The sequence below is a fragment of the Pyrus communis genome, chromosome 14, assembly GCF_041283825.1.
Source record: "Pyrus communis isolate YQ-2024b chromosome 14, ASM4128382v1, whole genome shotgun sequence".
NCBI lineage: Eukaryota > Viridiplantae > Streptophyta > Magnoliopsida > Rosales > Rosaceae > Pyrus > Pyrus communis.
Window position 1 is genome coordinate 19471469 of NC_142578.1, and position 16363 is coordinate 19487831.

General features: G+C 39.6%; 1 protein-coding gene across 1 annotated transcript; it reads left to right on the forward strand.

The window, feature by feature from the left end:
• The first annotated feature begins 3277 nt into the window (after window positions 1-3277).
• On the forward strand, window positions 3278-6440 carry LOC137711986 (cytokinin dehydrogenase 1-like). The gene is made up of 5 exons (XM_088684499.1): window positions 3278-4037; window positions 4771-4898; window positions 5097-5357; window positions 5462-5724; window positions 5809-6440. The coding sequence occupies exons 1-5, from the start codon at window positions 3377-3379 to the stop codon at window positions 6128-6130; spliced, it is 1635 nt and encodes a 544-aa protein (XP_088540625.1). The 5' UTR covers window positions 3278-3376; the 3' UTR covers window positions 6131-6440.
• Window positions 6441-16363: the final 9923 nt, after the last annotated feature.

Consider the following 16363-nt stretch of genomic DNA (forward strand, 5'->3'; position numbering starts at 1 on the left):
CCAGGTACTTATGATTAAACAAGTCTTCTAAGAAATATGAATGTCTTCCCCGACCAGAAAAAAGAAATAAGAATGTCTTTTTACTTACTATTCATATGTTCCCATTAGACTTCGTGGGACATACTTATACTTACAGACGTGTGGTTGGTCCTGGTACCAAAGTCACGGCTAAGACAATTTTTTCTCGATGCCTCGTGAAAGTCACATGTAACATGTCCTACATGACCTTGTCATCGTCATGACAACATATGTTTCATTTTTGTCACTTTAATATCCTAAAGTAAATTTAACGACAGACTTTTCTTGTTTCTGAAAATAATCTAATTATTGTATGATTTTCATTCAACATACTTTCACGCGTTTTGTCTAGTCATATTTCTCTTGTTAATTAAGATTGTGACATCGCCGAATCATCTCCTTTCAATATGTATAACGCATTGAGGTTGTTGAGCATCCATCTTTTGTTGAAGGACCGACATATGAATTATATATGTCTACATCGAATCAGATCGATTATCTAAGCACATGATAAGATAAAAACCTAATATCTTACATACCAAGCTACAAGCCTCGTGCTGATATAAAAACAAAAATAACCCTAAACCCTAAAACCTGACAAAGAAAAAGTTGCACGCGTTTTTCCTCATCGGTACCGCACAAATCTTGGTGATTAAGATTTATAGAGTTTACAACTAGCTTGCTAAACGACTCGTGGAGAGATGGTCCATATAATTCTCCATCGATGGAGTAGTATTATGGTTTGCTTGTTCACGAGATTATCAAAAAGATGAGACAGTCACAATGGAAAAAAGAGTCAAAAACCACAAAATGCATGCTGCTGAAGATAAACGCTGCAGTGGGACCCCACTTTTATCCGACTCCCCTGACACTAAACTCGAACAGAATGCAGCAGCTGTGTAGGGGGCATCCCCTGAATCGCTCTCCGAGCAGAAAATTATTGAATAAAGGTACTCTCTAATACGTGAGGTAGCATGCATGCATACATACATACATGCATATACACACACACACACACACACACACACACACACACACACACACACACACACACATATACATATATATATATATATATATATATATATATATATATATATGAAACCTTTAAGGAAAGGGATCCCTATTTTTTTTTTTAAATGGGGACATCCTCTTAACTGTTAGATTTGACTTTAATGAAATTCTGTGGTCGAGATTCTGTGGCCTATGATTTAATCTCAGATACATAATTTCATTAAAATTAGATCTAATGGTTAAGAAAGTATCCTTATTTTTTTTTGATAAATAAAGATCTATTCCTTTAAAGAGCCTGATATATATACGCAGTAGTCTTGCTCAGAATAAATTAGGACATTGCAATCATGATCAACAGCAAGTAATTAAGTTCATGGACCATGCCCTTTATGTGTGGTGACTGGTCTCACTGTACGATTTTTACTTGAAGTGGTAAATATCGACAACAGTAAAGCACTTTCAGAAAATGAGGTACAAATATAAATCAGGCGAAAGTTGATAAAGGTAATTTGGAATTTTTACTTTCTTGTCATTTGTGATGTTTATTATCTCCTCAAAATTGGAACGCAACAAGGAAACCTGAAAGTTATATTGTAAGGCCATCTCCAACTGACCTAGCTAAAGGGTTATAGGTCAAAATATAACTTGTTTTGACACGAATGTCGTCTCCAATCGAGAGCTAGGCCAAAAGGCTTGCGGGCCCAACTGGGTCATATTCTAGCCACAAGGCCAGCCAGCCAGCCTGTTTATAGCAGCCCAAATCCATGCAACAGTAACCATGATGTCAGCATGACGCAAGCCAGCAACGGCTAGTTGACGTCAGGTTACCGTTGGAATTTGAAATTTTTTCAGATGATTTTTTTTTTAATTCTAATTTTTTTCCTATACCATTTCTACACCATTTCTCACATCATTTTCACCATTTCACCATTCCATAACCAATTACATCTCGACACGTGGCTAAAAAATTAATTCAATTCCATAACTACTGCTACACCATTTTCTCACATCTGAAAACCTTATCTTAATATGATAGTTTAATTCAATTAACTATATTAATTCAATTAAAATAATAAATTATTGAGGGGGCTAAAAATAGCCCCCTTCGGTTGGAGATGAGTTTTTGTTGTCAAACGGGCTATGTTTTGGCCTATGACCCTTTAGCCCCCTTGGTTGGAAATGATATATAAATATGGCTTGACACTGTTTATTAAAAAATAATTTCTTACGGGACTATCATCTGAACAGAGGCTAAACATGACCCTTTAATCCTCTTTCGGTTGAAGATAGCTTAACACTTTCGTTTTTAGGTTTTAGCTGTTCTTCTTTAGCTAGAGACCGTGGCCACTTTGAAGTTTACAAAAGCACTTCTTGAAGCGAGTACTTATTCTAAAAAATGCTTCTTGAGGCGAGTACTTATTCTAAAAAATGCTTCTTGAAGCGAGTACTTGTTCAAAAAAATCGCATCAAGGGTTTTTTGACCTAAAAGCACACTAAATATCGTCATAAATACGGTTTTTGTGACCTGAAACCGCTTTTTCATGTTTTGGATTTTGTTTTTTTCTTTATCTAGGAGGAGGAAGGAATAAAGGAGAAATGAAGAAAAATACGTCAAATCAAAAATTAATTTTGTAGTTCTTTGGCTATTTTTCTTTTAGACCCCTTTTGGCTCATATCCATCTTTTTCTACCTTATCATTTCTCTCATACATATCCTCTTTCTTTGTTTTCTATAACAAAACACAAAGCATGAAAGTGTTATCAAACAAATCTTAAACGACAATTATTCAATCACAAATTGATTTGTAAATATCTCGTTTGTTTATCGATAGACCAACTTTGATCCGCATTTATTTTTTTTTGCCAAAAAATTTCTTCTCATGTGTTACATCAATTAATATCAATTTGTAATGAAAAGGTTGTGGCATTTTGTTGGTATATGTACCATTACCCGAAGGATAGTACTTGGCTCAGGTTATATGTACCATTACCCTAAGGATAGTACTTGGTTCAAGTTATATGTACCATTACCCTAAGGATGGTACTTGGTTCAAGTTATACATGACCTCATAAGCGCCTCAGAACTGACCTAAATATTTTCCTTACTCAAGCCTAAAATACACCTAATAGAAACAATTATATAGTCTATATTCTGTCGAACTGTGTTTTGACTATGCCGCCTAAAACCTTCCCTTTAAATTGTCTTCTCTACCTCTGATTTTTTACGCTCCTCTCTGCGCCTATCCTCTTGTTTTGCCTCTCAGAAGATCAGCAAGAAAACCTCTCTCTCTCTCTCTCTCTCTCTCTCTCTCTCTCTCTCTCAAAATCCTCAAAATACTTGCTACATGGGCTCACCATTTTACAGCTTCCTCAAGCAGAACAACATTGTCTGCCTCAAAATTTTCTTGATTTTGTTAATCATGGGGTGCATACCGGATAGAACAACCAACCTTTGTTCCAACCAACTCATTGCCAAACCAGCCACTCCAACTCACTTAAATGTTACTTCATCTTTGGAGACACTAAGCCTGGACGGCTACTTTAGTTTCAACAACAACAATCACGCAGCAAAGGACTTTGGCAATACATACCAGTCCCTCCCACTAGCAGTCCTATATCCGAAATCAGTTTCCGATATCTCCTCAACGGTGAAACTTATTTTCAACATGGGTTCCGCTTCGGAGCTTACTGTTGCCGCCAGAGGCCACGGCCACTCCCTTCAAGGCCAAGCACAAGCTCATAGAGGTGTAGTCATCAACATGGAATCGCTCAAGGGATCGCAAATGCAGGTTCACACTGGAGAGCGACCTTATGTGGATGTTTCAGGTGGTGAGCTGTGGATAAATATTCTGCATGAGACTCTCAAACATGGGTTGGCACCGAAATCTTGGACCGATTACCTTCATCTCACTGTCGGTGGGACCTTATCGTACGCCGGCATCAGCGGTCAGGCCTTCCGGCATGGTCCCCAGATCAATAACGTATACCGGCTGCAGGTTGTCACAGGTATGCCAAACAAAACCACTTTAAGCCCTCCCGAGCATGAAATGGCAGCACAACAAAACACGTAGCACGCATCACTCATCATTTCAGAGAAAGGAAAAGGGCATTTTTGTGATTTAACCTCTTATTTTTTTGGCAGTAAAGTAGTCATACATAGTGACCTTACATTTAAACTCAGAGGAAAACAAGGGGAAAAATGAGGAACGAAGAAAATGAATAAATTTAGTGGGAGAAATCTGGAAAAAATGCATAAGTAACGACATAAAAAATGAAAATTATAAACCGATTTTAAGTTGTTTTCACTTACAAAATTTTCTTTTCATTCTTTCTTTATGTCTTCTACATCTCTTCCACCAACCTTCTTCACCTCTATTTTTTCCTAAAAATTCTCCGGCCCTTATCTCGAACACAAAAAGTGAACCAAAAAATAAAAACAAAATTATTATCAAACAAACACTTAGAGAAACAAAACGGATCCTTATAAAAAAAAATAAAAAATAAAATAAAATAAAAAAACACACTCGTCTGACATTGTAATGAGAGAAGGGCTGAAAAGAAATTACAAAGTTAAGAATCAAGTAGAAAATAGCAATATGAGTAGCTCTTGAAGTGTTAGTGTGTTTTATCTAGTATACTAAAATGTTTTCATTTATAACTTTATACTTAATTGCAACAATTCCAATTTACCTCGGCCAAAAAAATGTGCGAATGCTATAATTTGAACTTTTGATTGAAGGAAAAGGAGAAGTAATTACCTGCTCAAAAAGCAAAAATCCAGACCTTTTCTATGGTGTTCTTGGAGGGCTAGGTCAGTTTGGCATAATTACACAGGCCAGAATTTCTCTTGAACCTGCACCAAAGATGGTAATATACAACCACTTGAATTATATTGTTGATTTATAAGGGTTCTATTATTGGCACTCTAAAAAATTCATCCTGCACTTCTAAGTGTTGTACATAATTGGAGTGCGGGAGGACATTTTTAGAACGCTAACAAGAACCCCTATTTATAATTATTTTATTTACGCATCCATTCTAACCATCTAGTTTATTTATTAACAGGTGAAATGGATTAGAGTTTTATACTTAGATTTCTCATCATTTTCTAAAGACCAAGAGTATCTCATAGCATCTGAAAATTCATTCGAATATATCGAAGGATTTGTAATACTTAACAGAACAGGTCTTCTCAATAACTGGAGATCTTCTTTCAATCCTAAAGATCCAATGCAAGCCAGCCAATTCAATTCGGATGGAAAAACACTTTACTGCCTAGAAATGGCAAAATATTTTAACCCCGACGTAACGAATGTCATAGATCAGGTGAGACATTCACAGAAACGAACAATGTATTTCGTATTGCTCCGATGATGGAAAACACAACATTTACATGCTAAAATAGTCACTGAAAATTTTCATGTTTGCAGATAACTGAAAGCTTACTGTTAAAATTGCACTATATCCCATCCACCCTCTTCATGTCCGAAGTTTCGTTTGTCGAATTCCTAGATAGAGTGCATTTGTCGGAGCTAAAACTCCGAGCGAAAGGACTATGGGAAGTTCCCCACCCGTGGATGAACCTACTCATTCCAAAAAACAGAATACACGAGTTTGCAGATGAGGTCTTTGGTAACATTCTCACAAACAATATCAATGGTCCTATCCTTATGTACCCAGTCAACAAAACCAAGTAACTATTCTACATTTTTATGAAATTTTCTTTAAAATTCTCAATTCCATATTTCTCAGGTTTAAACCAATTATTGTATTGCAGGTGGAACAACAACACATCTTTGGTAACCCCAGATGAAGATGTATTCTACCTAGTGGCATTGCTATCATCTGCAGTGCCATCTTCCAAAGGAACAGACGGCCTAGAATACATTCTAACACAAAATAAAAGAATACTAGAATACAGCGCTAGAGCCGACCTTGGTATCAAGCAATATCTTCCTCATTACAGAACCCAAGGAGAGTGGCGAGCTCACTTCGGCCCTCGATGGAAAGCTTTTGCAAGAAGGAAGTCTTCTTATGATCCACTGGCAATCCTTGCTCCCGGGCAGATGATGTTCAAAAAGGGAATACCAATATTATAACAATGGTATTAAAATGAATGAGCTGTACCCAGTAATTGCCTCGCAGAGCCAGAGACGATCGATAATGTCCAAAACTGTATGGTCTTCCCAGATTTCCAGTTCTATAGTGAGCATTGTTCTAAAAATCTCTACCTAGCGTCGTGGCCCTGCCTAGGTGATAGGCAACTGACCGTCCTAAGTAATCCCCAGACTTTTGAAATTTAGAAAAGGGCACCTAGACCTATCTAGAAGCCCGCTTGAGTCGCGACTCTCACTTAGACAAAAAATAAATAAATAACTTTATTTTGCATTTTATTTTTGCAATAAATTGTAAGAGACTAGTTGAATACTTTGATGAACATTCTTGTTCCCCATATTTTCAATATATCTAATATTTTATAATTTATAGCCATTTTATTTTGCAATTTTTGTATCTCAATACAATTATGTATACTTCTAAGTATAAGTAAATATTTATTTATATGTTATTACTGAGGCCCAAATATGTCATGAACAAGCCCAAGCAAGTCTCAAAGCCCAATTGTCACAAGAGTCGTCCCAAGTCGAGCCTAAATACATGCAAAGGTGCAGGATCAAAGAAAGAGTATATTCACGATCATGCCATGTGCTACGGTAATTAAGCTGGATACTTATATAAATCACGCCACGCCCATCCTAGTCACATGCTCGATTGTGGTGTTGATAGTTACGGAAGTTCATTGGGTCTATGTGAGGTCAAGATATGGTAGACTTTGGGTTGCTTGGGCGTAAAGACCAAAAAATCGGAAGCAAAATCCGGTGATAGGCCAAAATAAAGTCATGGTTAATCTTTAGTCTATTAACCATATTAAATCTCCTCTCAAAACCAATTATTCTAAATGTTATTTTGGTTACTTTATGGCTGCATCTAACCTCCTCGTTAGACTGCCTACGTACTGTCAAACGAGGTCAAAGCCATTCGTAGTTCACCATCGTATTTAAACCGTTTAACCCTTAAATATTCAAGTGGTAGACGTTTATGATACTAGATTCAAACAATTGAATCACATCAATTGAATATCAAATATGAAATAAGAATATCGAAATTAGCTTAAAAAGGCAAAGTCGGCCCACTGGCCATGCGCCACGAATTCCGATCAAAACTCTAAAAATTACTAAATTTTACAGGATTGTAGAACAAACCATGGGGAAGAATTTTCAAACCTGAGCTGAAGTCCAATTTGGCCGGGAAATACCTGAAATCCAACATGGTTCATTGAAAAACCCTAAAATGGGTGATTGTCAAATCAACGTCACCAGAACTCCGATGTTTTGAACCGTGGATGGATTTTGCTCCTGAGTTCGAGGAGAGTCAAGTAGAGGTGGTGGCAAGTGACAGGAAAAGCCAGAAAGGCAGGATCGCAGCCGTGAGCTCCAGAAAAGATTGCGTTCGTTTGTTGTGAAATCGCAACCAAAAACTATCAAGTTTGGGTGGGAATGAAAGCTAGGACGACGCTGAGTTATTTGGTGGTGGTGGTTTGCCATGATTCACCAGAGAAACGCTGTGAAAGGCATCGAAATTCATGGCTGCATTCGGGTCAAGTCGCGCAAGGAAATGGGTTAAAGTGGATCTGGTTCGCTTCTTCTCTTTTCCTTCATTTCCCTCATTTCCTTCTTTTCCCATTAGGCAACCCCTTTCTCCTTTCCTTCCTTTCTCCTCTCCTCTTTCCATCACAGCCACACACACGACGCCCAGATGGTTGCTCCAGCAAAGCTGGAGCCTTCTAGATTAATGGTCAAATAACCATTTTGCTCTTACATATGCTCATTTATATCTCATTCGTTATAACTTCATTTGGCGAACGGTTTTCACCTATGTGCTTGTGGGATCGAGCTCTATCCAAATATGCCAAGAAATACAACAAACCATATAAGGATAAAATACATTCTCGTATAATTATGTTTAGCCAGCGAAGGGTATTTTCTTCTTTTTCACTTATCCAACAAATATACGTCATAAATATAAATGTGTCGTAACTCCGAATACGACTACCAAATATTTACTAATAAAATCCGGGAATGGGATTTCACATTTCCCCCTCATTCAAATTTCATAATCGTTAATTAATTTGAATTTCATAATTAAATCACATATTTAAAAAGAATTAGGGTATGACATTAGGGGCCCAAAGATCCAAGCCCATAATCTTTGAAGTCTAAGTTAGTAGACATTGAGAGAGAACCAGTCTAGTTTACCTCTTTCCCTAGCAAACTAACCAGCTTAGTTAGGATTAAACTAGATTCTAGCTCTAAGTTACGTGAAAGCCCATCATAACAGACATTTAATATTGACTTTTCTTTCCCAGCTCACGCAGCAGTTCAACGCGTGAAAGCCATGAGGTGCGTTACCAAAAGTAGCGTATGTGGAAAGCTGACCCAGAAAAGCCGCGCCTTAGGAAGAAGACACGATGCAAGTTTTTGAGCTTAGCTTCATTACATCAAAATAGGGCGTAATAGAAGAACTAGGGAGAACAGGGAGAAAGAAACAAGTCGTAACTAGAGATTCCTTGAGAATGAATCATTCAACTACAAATATAGGTTAAGAACTTTACAAAGAGGATCCCCCAATTCCCTTGCATAACAGAGAGAACCAAAGAAACGCAGAAGGGAGCACTCTACAATCTTAGTATTTTCCATAACCTCCCTCTGAATATTCCAACCACTGTAAACTTTGCTATCGTCCTAAGAAACCTAAATTATCCAACATGAAACACCATACAATCGCCCAATCTCTGTCTCTTTCATGCAAAACTGATGAATTTCTAGCTTCCAAACCACACTTTTCTTGATCAAGTCATTATTTACCTAATCATGCTATCTTCGAGTCATTGATCCAACGGGATATTCCTAAGACGTGCTAATTCTTTCAAGATATTTTGGGACTTGGTACAAATCTGAACCAAGGAAGACAATAGGACGTTCTCAAAGCCCAAGTCCACTTCAACCTAAAAGTCCCCCATCAGTTATATAATAAAATTAATTAAAATTAAAATAAAATAAAAAAACTGCTTAGACTCTCACCTAGACGCCTAATAGCTAAGGACCCTACCCATCACCCAACTATCGCCTAACGTTTTTTAGAACCTTGATAGTAAGCAACATAGAGACCCTTTAGGTTGTCCAATAATTTTTTTTCTAACTCATAAGCATCAAATATACAGTCACTACATGTTGTCTATAAAACAATTGCCTTCGGCCCAATAAATTATGTTACCTCTGACATAATTAATGGAAATAATGATGAAAATAGTGGCCAGAACCATTTCTTATTTGGAAATGATAATATGAAGGGTGCCATAATAAGAATTTCTAGTTCCAAAAAACTTACATTTGTAGGAAGTGCTGAGAGTGTTGATGCAGGCCAATTCACTAAATGTCAAGTTAATCATAATACACTCTCGGATATAGATGATGCAACAGCAGCAACATGTTCATGTTTGTCAATTGGTCTTCGCTTCCAGCCCAACGGTTGTGTTTCTGAAGTAGCTTCTATGGATGGAGTGACAAAGAAAGATGTCGTTAGTTTTCCTGGCATTACAGATGGATTGAAGTGTGCTTTGAAGACTTTAAGAGGTCATTTTGTGATCATTCATGTCTTGGAGCAAATATATTTCCTGAATTAAATAAAACTTCAGAATTTGTCACGAATGGTAGGTCTGTTAGGGACAAAAAATCAAGGAAACAAGGGGGGAAATCAAAGAAACATTCCCTGAGTAAGCAATGGCTAAGACAAGATTATGTGCTCAATGAAAGTAGTTCCCAAGAAAACCCAAAACCTTGTGGATGCTACTCACCCATGGATTTCTCTTCCTATGAGGAAACAAAAGTTGTTGATCCGCATTCTAGAGGGCAAATTGTGACATCTGCTGACCCCTTCCACCTAGCCAACCAAAGTGCACTTTGTGCCTTTGGCGAAACAGTTCCTGTAGATCCCAAAGGTGAAGGTTTGGCTGATACAGGAAGTCGATTAGGTGAAATAGTTGATCAGATATGTAAAGAGCCCATTTAGAAGAATTCAATGTACCATGGTGAGGGAGTATTTTATCGTGATGGTTTGTGGAAAGGGTTTGATTCAGAAACAACTAGAGCTGGTATTGGGTTAAATATAGAGAAACAAGAAAGTGATAGCATAACACCATTTTTTACTTCTGGTTCCGAAGAGGATAAATGCTTTACGTTTTTTACATCATCTTCTACGCAAGGTAGTTCAATGATGGGTAAGTGTTGACAGCGTAGAAAGAAAAATAGGATGAAAGTTGGTCATGCGACATTTGTTATTACTCCAAGTCCAAATGTTGAGTTTGGATCTTCTGACCTATTTAGCCCTCATTCTAGCACACCTTTATGTTTTGATGTAGTTGGTAAATCTGAAGCAAATGAACAATTTAAGCAAGTGCATGTCTCTTCTAGTGTTGATACACATGAAACCTGTGAGTAATGGCAAATCAGGTGCTCTCATTATACTTTAACAACTAGTTTCTATTTTTTAACAAAATTTATCTTTCATGTTGTTTCTTGGATCATGGTTGTTTTAATGTGATTATTATTAGTTATATGTGTCGTTGGAGATGATTCTTGCTTTTCTTTCATGTGTTAGGTTTTGGTTTCTGTCAGGGGAAATGAAGCTTATAAAAATGATCTTTCAAAAGCTGAAGAATTTTACACATAGGGTATAATTTTTATACCTTCTAATGAAAGAGCAGGATGTTCTCTTAAGCCTCTTTTGCTATGTTATAGCAACTTTGCTGCAACGAGGATATGCCTTAGAAGGATAAAGGAAGCTTTAGGGAACTGTGTGATGGCTACTGCACTAGATCCCAACTTTCTCAAAGCTCAAATGAAGGCTGCAAAGTGAGTATTGTAGATGCAAATTTCTTCATTCTTGTTCTTGCACAAAAATGCACCTGTAAAAACAATTAACACCTTAGGTCAAGGCCAAGAGCCTCATACGCCCATGATGAATTTAGGGGGGGGGCTTTGGCTGAAGAACCTCTGATGCCAAAGTTAGAATTTTGTAGGAAAAATGTTTAGAGAATTTAGAGAATTTTGCAAGAGGGTTCAACTTAGGTTTTGGAGAAAATGAGGGTGTTTATATAAGGGTGTGGCATGCCCCTTTGGGAGGAGATAGACTGGCCACTTGGACAGTTGGTTGGGTGAGATTCATGATTTGTAGCTAATTAATAAATTAATTGAATAATAAATCAATTAATTAGCTAATTAATATAATTTGAAAGGAAAGATTTGGGGGTTACCTTGTGGAGAATATTTGATGAAGATGGATGAAATAGGTTTTGAATAAATACCTATTTTGGGCACTTTTGACTTGATTGAGGGATGGTTGTCCACCGCTTGCGTGTAGGAGTTCCGATGTTCCTCAAGGGTAATTTTGTCCTTTTTACCCTAAAATTCACGTGTCATCTCCATATTTCTCTCGATTATTTTTGGCTCCATAAATGCCCCCACACCTGTTGGGCAACTTGTAGGAAAGGGCTGTAGGTGTAGAGATCTTCTTGCTTTAGAAAACGTATGATTGTTTCCTATTTTGATGTAGATTCCCTCTTTAATTGGAAATTAGATCCTTCTAGGAAAGGGATATAAATCACTTCTAAAGTCTATTTAAGTATACCTTAAGTTTGTTCCCCCTCCCCTAGCAATCTTCTACACTTGTGCAAAGGACCGTCTTTCGTTGCTTTCTTCAACTTCTCCGCACCACACAGAGGTAAGAAAAATTTAATTTTCTTTGTATTCTTCTTGGATAGTTCTGTTGCGGGGCAGTTGTCGAGGTGGTGCGGCATGTTGGTTGGTAGGGGCCAAAAGTCGGCTCGGCATATGCCGAGGAAGTGTTGTGGCAAATACCACTACTTGTGCTTCTTGGCTTCGCTAGAGCCAAGGGCAACTTATGCAGCTAGGGTTGTGGATTTAAGTGCTGGGGCGCAGTGTTAGGCGAGCCACATGGCTTATGTCCTTTGGGCTATTGGACCTGACGCGGGCCAGGCCGGTGATTGAGAGAAATAAGGAGGTCGCGGACCTTATGGGCTGCTGGAGTGCTGGGCATGCAGGCCTCCTGCCTGCTGGTCCGAGAGAAAAAAATAAGGAAAAAGCCAGTATGGGTTGAGCTTCCCTGTTGAGTACCGTGAATGACGTTAGCTGCTTAGTCCTTTTCGTTGAGAGAAAGGTGGGCTGCTCCCTAGAGAGCAGGTAAAGAGGATCAAGGCAGATGCATTGGCTCATCTAATCGCTGTCGTGGAGCTTACTATGAATGATGATGGAAAAAAGATATTTCCCGACCTGTTCAAGAGATGTCGGTTGAGAAAAAACTGAAGACTTCCTCCGTTGCTCGTAAAGGTGCACCTGCTGTCAAAAGGCCTGTGATTTATATGAATTCTTCCGATGGGAAGAAAAATGAGGCTGTTAGATTTGAGCCTGTGATGCCTACCATGTCAAGAATGGCTAGTACGATTGCTGATAGGATTGCTCAGTATAGAGGTCCTGTCATGCCCTCAGTCCCAAAGTCTGTACCGAGACGTCCGTTGGGAGCCAAGTCTAGTTCACATTTGGAGAGGCTTGCTATTATGAAAAGCAATAAGGTGCACTTTGTTCTAAAGTGGTGCCAAGGCCCATTAGCCTGCTTCTGGGGAACCTGCAAAGATCAGTGCACTTTTGAAACTAGATCTGCTTGAAGACATTGACATTTGTGCCAAGTTTGTCTATGGCGTTAGAAGGGTTGTTTGCCCAAGTTCCTTTACGAAGCATGCAACCAAGTATAGAAAGACTGCCCTACTTACCATGATGCAGAAGACGGCTATTCTAGCAACCAAGTCTATGCTCCTTGACCAAAAGGATACCAAGATTGCCAAGGAAGTGGCAAAGGCTTTGGCAGTCGAAGTTTATTCTTCTTAGATTCAAGATCTTGAGCGTGCCATTTCTGAACTTCGTTCTGCTACTTACGCAAAGGATGAAGAGTGCTACTTATAACCAACTAATCCACTTCAAGAAGGTCGTTGATAGGCTTGAACCCCAAGTGTTGGAACTCCAAGGTAGACTGAAGATCAACGAAAGTTTGAAGAAATAAGTGGATGAGCTGCAGCACATCCGTGTTGGTCTGCTCAAGGAGAACAAGCAGCTGAAGGGTGAAAAGGCTGGGCTCGAGGCTTCGATTGTTCAAAGTTATGCCAATTTCTACAAGCTGGTTTATGTAGATCATCTCTTTGGGCGGTCGTCTGACTTTAAGGTTTTTGGTAAAGACTTCGAGATCTTCTCTATTTCTCTGGGAGACTTGTTCGCCTTTACTTTTGAGTCTTCCATTGGTGAAGTAGTTAGAGAGGTCAGTGCCCAGACTGGGCAGCTGAGGGTGAAGCGCTGGATGGTGCCGCTGCTGAGAGTGTCGCGACTACTGAAAGTGTAGGGACCGAGTAATCATGGGATGTCCAAGCTGCTAAAGGGTAGCCTTCTAGGTTCCCTTTAGCTTTTCTCTGTTTTCCTTGTTGTTTTTGCTTAAACTCTTTCTGTTTTTGCTAGTTGTTCATCAATTTTGCTAGAAAATTTAATAAACTTGTTTTCTTCGCTTTTCGCCATCTTCACTTCTTTTATTCTTGCCCTAACCTTTAGACTTTATAGACTAGTGGCACGCGTGCTACTTTTCTATAAGCAGACAAGTTTGCGTAACCTATGCAGCCATAAGTGTTGGTGTAGAACTTTGCAAAGTTGTTAGCCATAGGGTTGGCAGTCAGACGTCTTACTTACAGAAGCAGACAATTCCGCGTAACCACTAGGCTGTTAACCTTGGCTTTCTCCAATTCCGTAGGTTGCGTAGCAAGTATCGCAACATTTTAGGACTTGGTGTAGGTAGTTCCGCCCTTGGCAAAAGTGAAGCTTATCGACTACGTAACATGTCGGCAGTGGATAAAGCTTCATATATGCACGTTAGCATGTCTAACCTTTCACAAGAATGTGCAGTTATACAAGTCTAGCACGGGTTTACTACTTGAAGGGCAAGCCATAGGTAGTCTTCCAGAAACCATAGGCTACCTTAGTGCACTCGGTAGCAGCTTTAGGGTTCCAGGGCAGCCGTCCATAGGGCATACTACGTTATATGCCTCCTCTATCAATGAGGCTCGGTTCCCTATGAATTAGGCCAAAAGACCCAAAATTCTTCAGTTAGCTAAGCCTTGAAAAAGTCCATTGTGGCTACCTCTAGGAATCCTGGCACAAGCCATCGTGCACCTAGTTATACTAGGGCAGCCTAGCTCATCCACGTCTGGATATTTGAAGTGTAAGTTCATCCTTCCGCCTTGGAGAGCAGACCCATGTGGGTGTCGGGGAATTGGTTTACCCTCTCGCACTGAAGAGCAATTAGTTTATCCTCTCGCACTGAAGAACAGTCCCAGATGGGTGTTGGGGAATTGGTTTACCCTCTCGCATTGGAGAGCATGGTTAATCCTTTGGGGGACGCAATTCCTGCGATAAGTCCCTAAGAATGGCACAATCTTCTTTTGAAGTGCATGAGTGATCAATTGTTGTAGGCATACAGTTGAGCCAAGTCTTAGATTACTTCTAAATTCTTCATTGAAAAATGATTGAAACGAACAAGAACTTAGCTGTAAGGTAGGAACTGCATTACAAGTAGATAGTCTTCAGCTTACGAAGTGGTGCCCATCGAGCTGCTTGAGTCTTCAGGCTTTGATGTGGCGAAATGTCACACATGGTATTTCCTTAGATTGTAGGCGTTCCACTGTTTTTCGATATCTTTGTCGTTCAGGAAGTAAAGCTGTAACTACCCTTCCCGCCTATTTTGCTGATCTTGTACGAACCTTCCTAGAGGGGATCCATCTTTTTGGAGCCTTCTCTGCAGGCAGTGATGACGGCTTTTCTTAGGGCTACATCTTCGAGTTAGAACTACGGGATCTTGGCCCTTTTGTTGTAGTTGGAGAGGAGCTGCTGCTAGTAGGCTGCGATGCGGGTGATAATCTGCTCGCGTTTCTTCTCTGCCAGATCTAAGCTTGTGGGCATCTCCTTATTGTTCTACTCAATGCTTGGCAGTATAGTGCTGATACTTAGCATGATGATATTTGGGAGAAATGATTACTTTTGAACCAAATGCCAAAGAAAAAGGAATCTCACTGATGGCTTGTCATTTGGTTGTGCGATATACCCATAAACATCCAGAAAGTTCGTCTGGCCAATTTCCCTTCTTGTTGGAGAGGGATTTCTTGAGGCAGTTGAGAATCGTCTTGTTTGATGCTTCGGCTTGCTCATTGCCTTAAGGATATCTTCGTGTGGACATGTGCTGCTTGATGCCATACCATTGGAAGAACTTCGTCAAATCTTTGACGATAATTTACGGGCCGTTGTCGGTGACGATGGATTGGGGATGCCAAATCGGCAAATAATGTTCCTTCATATGAAGTGCTATATGTCCGCCTGAGTCGTGGTTTTCATGGGCTCTACTTTCACCCATTTGGTGAAGTAATCGGTTGCCACGATCATCATGGCTTTGGCCCTAGTAGCAGGCGACATTGGCCCTACCAAGTTGATTGCCCACTGCATGAACTGCCAATGACTCATCTGTGGGTGTTGCTCACTGGCAGGCAGTGCTAGTACTAGCTTGTAGTGTTGGCAGCGGTCTCACTTTTTCACTAACTCTTTAGTGTCTTGATGCATGGTAGGCCAGTAGTAGCCTACGTTGAGAGCCTTTTACGTTAATGATCAACCTCCAGAGTGATTTCCACAAACGCCTTCGTGGATTGAGCTTAGAACCTTTAGGTCGTCGGCAGGCGCTAGGCAGCGAATATATGGTCCGGTGTAGGATCTTCGGGCGAGAATGTCGTTTCACATGTAGTAGTGTGCTGCTTTTATTTGGAGCTTTCTAAACTCTAACCTTTCCGTGGGGAGTGTGTCATTGACCAGGTCGTCTATAATAGAACTTTGCCAGTTTGGAATTGTACTAACATGTGACACTTCGGTTGCCAGCTCCGCCTCTATGCTTGGCTTGTCTAGATGTTCCATCGGGATAAAGCGTTTGATTTGGTGGTTGAGGGTGGAGCCTAGGTCGGCTAATGAGTTCGCGTGGGCGTTGTCTGCCTGCAGAACTTGAGTAAGGGTGTAAGTCTGAAATGCCTCAAGTTGCTTGCGTACTTTTTCTAAGTATTGCGCCATCTTTGGATGTTTTGTCGTGTACTTCCCAATAGTTTGGTTGGTGATACTGGGAATCATAAT

What these genes read in the sequence shown, in the direction of transcription:
- LOC137711986 (XM_088684499.1), top strand. Translation starts at nt 3,377, where the DNA reads ATGGGCTCACCATTTTACAGCTTCCTCAAGCAGAACAACATTGTCTGC. An exon ending in TAACGAATGTCATAGATCAG is followed by an intron (nt 5,358 to 5,461) that starts GTGAGACATTCA and finishes TCATGTTTGCAG; the next exon opens with ATAACTGAAAGCTTACTGTT. An exon ending in TACCCAGTCAACAAAACCAA is followed by an intron (nt 5,725 to 5,808) that starts GTAACTATTCTA and finishes ATTGTATTGCAG; the next exon opens with GTGGAACAACAACACATCTT.